Source organism: Aspergillus affinis, assembly GCF_023601865.1.
Source record: "Aspergillus affinis strain CMG 70 chromosome Unknown NODE_117_length_111466_cov_88_522368, whole genome shotgun sequence".
NCBI lineage: Eukaryota > Fungi > Ascomycota > Eurotiomycetes > Eurotiales > Aspergillaceae > Aspergillus > Aspergillus affinis.
In genome coordinates this window covers 101,858-111,466 of record NW_026515898.1, presented here as the reverse complement: position 1 = coordinate 111,466, position 9,609 = coordinate 101,858, and the positions used below count along the sequence as shown (strand labels likewise).

Here is a 9,609-nt window from a genome sequence, read left to right as displayed (position 1 = left end):
ACGGGTGCGGCTGAGTTATCTTTGGTTGGTCATCACCCCGCTGTTGTAGCCTTTCTGTTGAACAGGGGTCTGTAACAATATCGAGTTAAGTAGTTTGCAACGAACGGCTACGCTAGCGATAAGGAATCGCGGAAATGTAGGATGGTCATTGAACGAAGAAACTAAGCTATGTTATGAAGCTATTCAGGAGCTGGTTGCGATATGTGTGACAGCTCTGACGCTAGTCCCGATCGGGGAGTTAGGTCATAGGGTATCGCGAAGGAAGGTCTTCGGAGGCAGGTCACAGTCCGTGACATAGTTGATTGTTCAATAGTGAATAATATAGCCTATCTTTCAATACCTACAGTACAATATCAAGTAGCAAAGACGTAATAGAATCTCTCATGAAAAGTAATTAGAGCCTCTCGAGGACGGCCTATCCAGATAGTCAATCGACCAATTAGAGATATCATAACACTTCAATAATAACCTCGCGGAATACCTGGATTTATAGCCAATGGCACTCAAGTTCCAATTGGATGCCAGCGGGTAAGATTTAAACCTAAATGTCCCTGTTCGTGCCTCGCTGTACTTGGTAGAACTACTATAAAGAAAATCTACACTGTCTGCCCTCAGCCGGTCCCGCCGCTTTCTATTCTAATTCCTGTCTAGTGCTTACGGCCAAGCCTAACAAAGAACAGCCTCTGCCAGCTAGATTGCCCTCGCACGGCCCTAGAAATAAAGATATAAACATTGTTGCATGCTTCAAGCTAGGTCAACAGATAATCTTTTCCAGCCCTTCCATCTCGACATTCAATTTATATCCTAGAAGAAAAACAACCATGTCCAATCCAACCATCCTCCTGGTTCAAGGCTCCTTCCAAACTCCCCAAGTCTACTCCTCGCTTGTATCCAATCTCCAAAGCCTAGGATATCCCACCGTCCACCCAGCCCTGCCCAGTTGCACAGACACCGACCACGAGGACTTCCCAACTCGGACCCTCACCGACGATGCCCGCGCCGTAACCAGAGTCCTTGAAGAGCTCATCGAGAACGAGTCTAAAACAGTACTCGTGGTCATGCATTCGTACGGCGGGATCGTGGGATCTGAAGCGGTCCCCGAATCGCTGAGTTTCGCGCATCGTCAAAAACAGGGCCAGAAAGGGGGAGTTGTCCATTTGTTTTATTTCGCGGCCTTTGTGTTGGACGTCGGAGAGTCGGTCCTTGGGAAATTCGGGGAGTCGCCGAATAATCTCGTCTTAGTCGGTTTTCCTTCCCTGAATTGTTCAACTGAACAATATATCTGAGCGACAGCCGCTATGTCTTTTGTTGGAATGCAATAACAGCTGACGCTTCTTGTCTCTTGGTTAGCCCGATGGTCGCTTTCGCATCCTCAATGGTGCAAAGACCCTCTACAATGATCTCCCAGAGGTAGAGGCAGAGCTCTGGGAGTCGAGGTTGATTCCTCAGTCGTATGCTGTGCAGACGACGGCTGTGACGCGCGCAGCGTGCGAGTATATCCCGTCGACTTACCTGGTTTGTGAGAACGATGCGGCGGTGCCCGCGCAGTTTCAGGAGATGTTTGCGGGGATGGCCAAGGCGCAGGAGATTCAGAGGTGCAGTGCGGGCCATTCACCGATGTTGAGTCAGACGAGAATGCTAGTGGATAGGATTGTGGGTGTGGTTAACAAGGTTTCTGAGTTGTAGGCGTTATAGTGAGCCAGACAAAGAGAGATGTGAAGTAGAGCTAGGATGGAAAGAAAACGCTCATCCTTTAGGCCAATGTACCAGAGACTTGAGCAGACCCTGACATTCAACCAGCAATAAGCCGGACTGTTATACATTTTTATTTATCGACCTGTCTATCTATCCTACACAACCATTTAATACTTGGTGTACCGCAGGTAAGGCTTCAACTCCCTGACCTCACCAAACTTCTTCCGGGCATCCTCCGTCGACACCGACGGCGGCACAATCACATCCTCGCCAACGTTCCAGTTAATCGGCGTCGCGATGCCCTTCTTATCCGCTGTCTGCAACGAATCAATCACCCGCAACACCTCGGCCGAGTTCCGGCCCGTCGAAGCCGGATACATCATCGTCAACCGGACCTTCTTGGACGGGTCGATAATGAACACGGACCGAATCGTGAACGCGATGCCCTTCTCCGCGATGTTATCCAGATCCTGCTGGTCGATCATGTCGTACAAGAAGGCGACTTTACGGTCGGCGTCGGCGATGATAGGGAATTGCACGTTGGTGTTGGAGACCTCGTTGATGTCGTCGATCCATTTGTCGTGAGAGCCAAGGTCGTTGGCACTCTGCATTTCGTTGTTGGTTGGTTAGCGTGGGGTGGAAGTGGAGATAGTAGGCGGAGGGAAAAGAAAATAGGAGTGGGAGAGGGGCAAGGCAAGGCAGGGAAAACTAACCAGCCCGATCATCTTAACGCCCCGCTGGTCGAACTCATTCTTAAGCTTGGCAAATGCGCCGAGTTCGGTGGTGCAGACGGGGGTGAAGTCGGCAGGGTGCGAGAAGAGGATGGCCCAGCTGTCGCCGATGAATTCGTGGAAATCGATCTCGCCGTGAGTGGTGGTAGTCTTGAAGTTGGGGGCTATTCGATATTAGGAAGGCTATTCAATCATGTCTAGTTGTATCAAACACTTCTGGGTAAATACCGGTAGAACCAAGACGGATTCTGGGCTGCTCCTGCGGAACAGTCGCGAGGAATCGCCGAGCGAGGGGTTGAGGGAAAGACTGGGTGTGGGGAAGCTTGGAGGCGAAATTCACTGTAGTCAAGGGAGTGGCCCGGGGAAGAGCGGTGAAGGCGCGAAGGCCGGCACGGGGAAGAAATGAGGCCATTGTGCTAGAGTCTGGAGGGACGAGAAGCCGGGGTTGCTGAGGTTTAGATGAAGTGATGGATCGCGTTGATTTGACCGAACTCGGCTGCGTCGGCAAGATGACGTGATGGCGCCCGCCCTAGCCGTTTCCGGGCCTTGGCGTCTTGGCATCGTGTGGTGCCCCAGGCAGCTTTTTGGTATTTACCCGGCGGGATGAGACGATCTCGGGCTGCGTTGCGGGCAAAGATCATCCAACTTCTTCCTTCAGTATGGCTGGGATGCAGGGTTTACATATGCGAGTCACTTTATCCGCATTCACCGTACATATATATAAGCATGTCGAGGCATGTCGATGGCCTGACCAAGCTCTCGGTCTTTTACTCCATAAGGCCATACTATCGGATGAGACACTCGGTCCGACCTCAAATACCAACATCACGATAGTTGCAAGCTACAGCTGCAGCCAAGTCGCCAAGCCCCAGGAAGCGGGGAGGCTCGATCTAGTATACTCACTTGCTGAACACTCTTGTTTTTCTGATCCAGCAGGTTGTTCCACCAGTGATGTAGACTGTGTGGGCTCTTTTTTCTCTATTTAAACGATGGATTGCCCTGACTCTACCGTTGAAACTTGCATCCCTAGGTCTACTCACCGGACCAAACCCGGGTCAAGCAAAATGGCACTCGCTTTGCCAGACTGGAACAATCTTCAGCTCCTTCACAATAATACTTTGCCCCCACGTTCCCACTTCTATCTGTTTCCTGACGAAGCCACTGCCGCCACCGGTGACGCCAACCAAAGCTTCTATAAGTCGCTTAGTGGCCAATGGAAATTCAGATATGACACCTCCCCTCTTGTAGCTCCCTCGTGGGAGGAAATCGACCCTACAAGCTGGCCCGAAATCACGGTCCCTGGAATGTGGCAGCTGCAAGGTTACGGTAAACCGCAGTATACCAATGTCAACTTCCCATTTCCCGTGGACCCACCCAACGTGCCATCCCAGAACGAGGTTGGCTCCTACTGGAGGGAATTTTACGTGCCCTCAGACTGGGAGAAGGACGCTCGGATTCGGATCCGGTTCGAGGGTGTGGATAGCGCATTTCACCTGTGGTTGAATGGCCACGAGGTCGGATATAGCCAAGGGAGTCGGAATGCGCATGAATTCGACATTACAGACTTTGTGACCCGGGACGCCATCAACAATGTTGCGGTTCGTGTATACCAGTACTGCGATGGATCCTACATTGAGGATCAGGATCAATGGCGCATGTCGGGTATCTTCCGTGACTTGTACTTGGTTCCCTTCCTTCCGAATACTATTACGGACTACGAGGTCACCACGGATCTGGACAAGTCGCTGTCAAATGCGGTACTGAAAACTTCTGTCACTGTGGAGGGTGATCATGGCACTCTTCGTTTGAAATTACTGGACCCCTCTGGCAAACAAATCGCCGAGAAAGAGGACTCCCCGGCTAAACCGCTCGAGATCTACGTCTCTTCTCCCCAGCTGTGGTCAGCTGAGACGCCGTCTCTCTATACCCTGTTCATCTCCTACGGAGACCGCGTTATTCGTCAGAGAGTCGGTTTCCGACGCGTCGAGCAGAAAGGATCCAACTTCGTGGTCAATGACAAAGCTATCACGTTCTACGGAGTTAATCGTCATGAGCATCACCATCTATTCGGACGCGCGGTGCCTTACGAGTCCCTGAAGCATGACCTCCTCCTCATGAAACAGCATAACATCAACGCCGTTCGTACTAGTCATCAGCCTAACCCCCCAGCGCTCTACGATCTTTGCGACGAGCTGGGGCTTTACGTGATCGCAGAAGCTGACCTTGAATGCCACGGATTCAACTCGGTTGAATCGCTCATATTCGAGGATGACACGTTAACCGGCAAAGATCGACAAGAAGCGGTTTACAAGAAGGCCGCCAAATGGACCACGGATAATCCTGAGTGGCGAGAGGCGTACGTCGACCGCGCGGTGCAACTCGTCGAAAGATACAAGAACCACGCATCGATCGTGTTCTGGTCGCTGGGCAATGAATGCTTCTACGGAAGCAACATGGCCGCTATGTATCACTGGGTCAAGAAGCGCGATCCTACCAGACTGATCCACTACGAGGGCGATCGAGAGGGCACCACAACGGACCTGTACAGCACCATGTACTATAGCATTGAGGAAATGCTGGACAAGACCAACAACTACACTGACCGGGCCTTGATCCAGTGCGAATATGGTCATGCAATGGGTAACGGACCCGGTGGATTGAAGGAGTACGTGGAGCTGTACCGAAGAGAGCCTCGGATCCAGGGAGGATTTATCTGGGAATGGTGCAACCACGGTCTCTTGACTGAGCAAAACGGAACACAATTCTATGCTTACGGTGGTGATTTCGGTGACGAGCCGAACGATGCCGATTTCATCATGGATGGTCTGACCTACTCGGATCATACGCCGACTCCGGGATTGACGGAGTACAAGAAGATCATTGAGCCAGTGACGGTAACGCGCAAGGGCGATGAACTCCAGATCCAAAATCACTATGACTTCATCAACCTCAGTCACCTGAGCTGTACGTGGAAGGTTGTCGGCGAAACCGGTAGCAGCGAGCCCGTTGCATTGGAACTGCCGTCGATCCCTGCCGGTACAATCAAGTCCATTCCCATTCCAGCATACAAGACAAACAAGTCCCGTGAGGCCTGGCTTGAACTCAACTTTGTCCTCAAGAATGGCACTTCCTGGGCTGAGAAGGGCCACGAAGTGGCGTGGGCCCAAATTCAAGTCAAATCCCAGTCCCCACCTCAAAGCCCAGCCCCCCAAAAAGCAGCTCTTTTGGCTCAACAGAAAGGAGGTCACCTTCTGATTACTGGACCCGAACATCAAACCAACTACTCCGTCAGCCTCGAAACCGGTCAGATTCAATGGACCTCGCACGGTCAGCGCATCGTGGAGAGTGGACTTGGACTTGGATTCTACCGCGCCATGACAGAGAACGACGAGGGTGATGACGGCGACCAGGAAGAGTGGGAAAATTACCGCGTGAACCATCTCCGTACCTCAATTCAGAACATCGCCTGGACTAGAGGAAACACCTCTGTCACCGTCAAGGTAGCCGCCCGGGTCGCTCCCGCCGTTCTCGACTGGGCCGTCAACACTCTCACCACCTACACCATCTACGACGATGGCATCGACGTACACTCCACGGGCTCGTTCTCTGGCTCTCACCCGAGCACCATCCCTCGTATCGGACTTGACCTTGAGCTGCCTGGGTCCTTTAACCACTCTTCCTGGTTTGGCCGCGGCCCCGGCGAATCATACAGCGACTCGAAAGAGGCCAACCGCTTCGGCACCTACAATCTCTCGGTCGCCGACCTATTTACTCCATACGAGTATCCCCAGGAGAACGGCAACCGGATTGAAACTCGATGGGTGAAACTCTCCTCCACAGACACTGGGCACGACAGCGTGTTGCAAGTCACAGCACCCGAGCCGTTCAGCTTTACAGCAAGAAATTTTCCGGACGAGGCACTCAACGAGGCCAAGCATCCGTTTGACCTGAAGCCCCTGGATCAAACCTTCCTACACATCGATTCTCAAACGCACGGGTTGGGAACTGGAACCTGCGGACCGGGTCCTCGACCGGAGTACCAGCTGCGCCCTGAGCCGTTTGAGTTTAAGGTGTCGTTTAGGGTTATATAAACTTCCATCATGGAAATAATCTTAAGATCTATGTAAATAGCTCTACTATCACTGCCAAATCAATCAATATCTTATTCCACAATACCTTCTATTCTATCTCCTCTTAATAAACTCCTCCAAACTCTCCTTCAACCTCCCAAACTCATCGAAATTCCCCTCATCCAACCACCCCTCAAACCCACCCCTCACCATCGAATACCACGCGGTGTCCCGATTCCTCCCCTTGACGACCATATGCTGCCTGAAAGTTCCCTCAAACGTAAACCTAAACCACCTCGCCGCCTTGTGAGACCCCTCATTCAACGAATTAACCTTCCACTCGACTCGCCTATACCCTGTCTCAAACGTATACTTCAACAATAAGTAAATAACCTCCGTAGCAACCGTGCTCCGCTGCATCCGGGGCGAGAAAATCACATGTCTGATCTCCAGACGTAAATGCTCCGGCACGATAGACATGAGAGCGATATAGCCTAAGACTTGTTCATTATCGCCGGAGTCGTTGTCGGCGGCCCCATCAGCGGCAGGCTGTGTCGCAATAATAGCGAAGACATACGGATCCGTCGATTTCGAATGTGCGACGATTTGGTCGTAAAAGGCGGCGTATTTCGCGAACAGTCCGTGAGGGATGTAATCACACTCTGTGTTTCGCCGATGAGAGCGTATAGTGGCTCGGCATGGGCGGGCGTTAGACGGTCCAGGCGGACGGTTGGCCGTGGAGGGTCGCGGCGCTAGGTGGTTGAGTCGGGGGTGAGAGGACGGGGGAGCCGAGGGGTCGGGACATTTTGATTTTGAGAGCGATTTCTTTTCTTTCTGAAGGGATGGCAGGGATGGAGAAGTTCAGGATGTTTGTTTCTCTGTCAGGAATTGTTTCACGGATTGAGGGGGTAAGATGGGTTAAAGTAGGACCCGAGTGAGTTATCGAACGATGTTTCGGGAGTGCGTTCAGTACACAGTTTGTATGTAGACCGGATAGGACTCCTTGAGTTTAATTATTTCAATTTAATTTAGTATCCGCGACGAATATACAGTGCTAAGCGATGGCTCGCATAGTATTCAACACGAGAGAAGGTCTTTTGTTTGTACTCGAGCATCAAATGCGGGAAAAAAAGTACCAATCACTACTATTTGGAATCTTCTCCCTATCAAGGCGTTTTTAGATCAAACTAGCCTATATGCTAGATCCAACCTATGAAATATGCAAGCCTAAGATCATTACTACAATCATCCCCGCATTTTAGAAGAAAGAATATGGTCTTCCGTTGAATGGAAGGGGTAGTAATACGTCATTCGGTATCCTCGAATGCAAAACAGACAGATAGGCGTTATTATACGTGATTGAGCAGAATGTATAATCGAAGTGATCAGACCTACAATCACAAACTCCCAAATTCAGACACTGAGGTATACACTTCCTCACGGGCGAAAAAAACCCCGATACTACAAATCTAAGTTCTAGTTACCAACGTTGTGATTATAAATGAGCTTGCCTTGAAGGCAACGGCGTGATGGTGAGAGGGGTTCAAATAAGACCATTTAACGGGGCTTAGTGGTCCCGCCTACAGAATTAGAAGATGATACCATCATTGAAATTCATTTTGTGATAGAACAATCATAGTCAGGACAGCTGTTGATAGTAAACGTGTAAAAAAAAAAAAAAGGCAACATTATCAAGAAAGAACAAACTAGGGCCATATAGTCAGGCATGCCTTTGACAGCCTCAGCCAGAAAAGGAAAACTGCCAGATGACATCAACACAAAGAAAAATGGGACAGAAACGAGGAAACAAAGACAATACAGTTGTTTGCGAAAGCAGTCACCCCCTAGGATTGATTCTTTGTCTTCTATACCATATGCCAAGAAGGCGCTTAACCCCTTTGGTCAGCACCCTCAAATACCTATTTTGAGGTGGCATATCGTATGGTACTAGAGTCGCATGATTAATGATATCGTAATATTACATGTTTCATCTGTACGGGAAATTTACTGAGGCCACGTTGCGAACCCCCGAACCCCGCCTGATGATCCGTCAACCACCAAGATGGCGCCACGACTTGCACAGTCCACTAGAGAGATGACCTTTGATATGATCACGAGCAGTGGGCTTAACGTACCACAAATGGCTGAAGCTGCGAGTTGTGACAAACGAACAATCAAAAGACATCGCTCAAATATTCGAATGTTTGGCAGCGTGACAGCGCCGCCAAATCCAGGCGGACGACCGCGTAGCCTTATTCCTCTTATGATCCAAGTTCTTTGTGATCATTTACTTGAAAAATCCCGTTTATATCTTGATGAGATAGTGGTTTTCCTATAGGACGAATTTGAGATACTTGTAACAATATGGAGCATTTGTCGTGCGCTGCAGCAGGAAGGTTAGTCAAAGAAAGCAGCCAAGCAAAAAGCTAAAGAACGTAATGCAGACTTACGTGATGCCTACTGTCATTATATTTCCGATTTTTGCTCCTATCATCTCGTTTATGTGGACGAGTCTGGATGTGACAAGCGCATAGGCTTTAGAAAAACGGGCTGGTCTCCTCGTGGCATCACACCTTCTCAAGTTACCAAATTCCATCGTGATCAGCGGTACCAGATCCTCCCAGCGTACGCCCAGGATGGAACTGTCCTATCCTGCGTCTATAAAGGTTCAATAGACTCCTCTATCTTCGAAGATTTTATTGAAGAGTTACTTTATCATTGTGGGAAATGGCCGGAGCCCAAGTCTGTTCTTGTTGTAGACAATGCCTCCTTCTATCACTCTGAAAGGATTGAACAATTGTGTTCACAAGCAAGGGTGAAATTGGTATATCTGCCTCTATACTCGCCGGACTTGAATCCTATTGAAGAGCTTTTCGCAGAGACTAAAGTTTTCACCCGGCGGCATTGGCACTCCTACGAAGACAATCCTGACCAAGGTTTCGATGTCTTTCTGGATTGATGTATTACTACTGTCGGGGAAGAAAACGAAGTGCAGAGGGGCACTTTCGGAATTCAGGCTTGACAATCGAATATATATGTGCTTGCACATATGGTCACCTGTGTTTGAAGGGAGGATCCGTTAAACAAATCATTTTCATACTTGAAATCTAATA

The 9,609-nt window shown here is 49.9% G+C and overlaps 4 protein-coding genes across 4 annotated transcripts; 2 read left to right on the top strand and 2 right to left on the bottom strand.

The window, feature by feature from the left end:
• Positions 1 to 821: 821 nt before the first annotated feature.
• Positions 822 to 1,686, top strand: KD926_000846 (alpha/beta hydrolase; the record flags this gene model as incomplete). The annotated part of the gene is made up of 2 exons (XM_053104668.1): positions 822 to 1,235; positions 1,351 to 1,686. 2 exons carry the CDS (start codon positions 822 to 824, stop codon positions 1,684 to 1,686), a joined length of 750 nt encoding a protein of 249 aa, XP_052952110.1.
• A 176-nt stretch (positions 1,687 to 1,862) lies between these two features.
• KD926_000845 (peroxiredoxin) lies at positions 1,863 to 2,838 on the bottom strand (the record flags this gene model as incomplete). Its single annotated transcript, XM_053104667.1, has 3 exons — positions 1,863 to 2,300; positions 2,409 to 2,590; positions 2,655 to 2,838. The coding sequence occupies 3 exons, from the start codon at positions 2,836 to 2,838 to the stop codon at positions 1,863 to 1,865; spliced, it is 804 nt and encodes a 267-aa protein (XP_052952109.1).
• Positions 2,839 to 3,490: 652 nt separating this feature from the next.
• On the top strand, positions 3,491 to 6,517 carry KD926_000844 (putative beta-galactosidase; the record flags this gene model as incomplete). The annotated part of the gene is made up of 1 exon (XM_053104666.1): positions 3,491 to 6,517. The coding sequence occupies one exon, from the start codon at positions 3,491 to 3,493 to the stop codon at positions 6,515 to 6,517; it is 3,027 nt and encodes a 1,008-aa protein (XP_052952108.1).
• Positions 6,518 to 6,610: 93 nt separating this feature from the next.
• Positions 6,611 to 7,301, bottom strand: KD926_000843 (GNAT family N-acetyltransferase; the record flags this gene model as incomplete). Its single annotated transcript, XM_053104665.1, has 2 exons — positions 6,611 to 7,156; positions 7,212 to 7,301. 2 exons carry the CDS (start codon positions 7,299 to 7,301, stop codon positions 6,611 to 6,613), a joined length of 636 nt encoding a protein of 211 aa, XP_052952107.1.
• Positions 7,302 to 9,609: the final 2,308 nt, after the last annotated feature.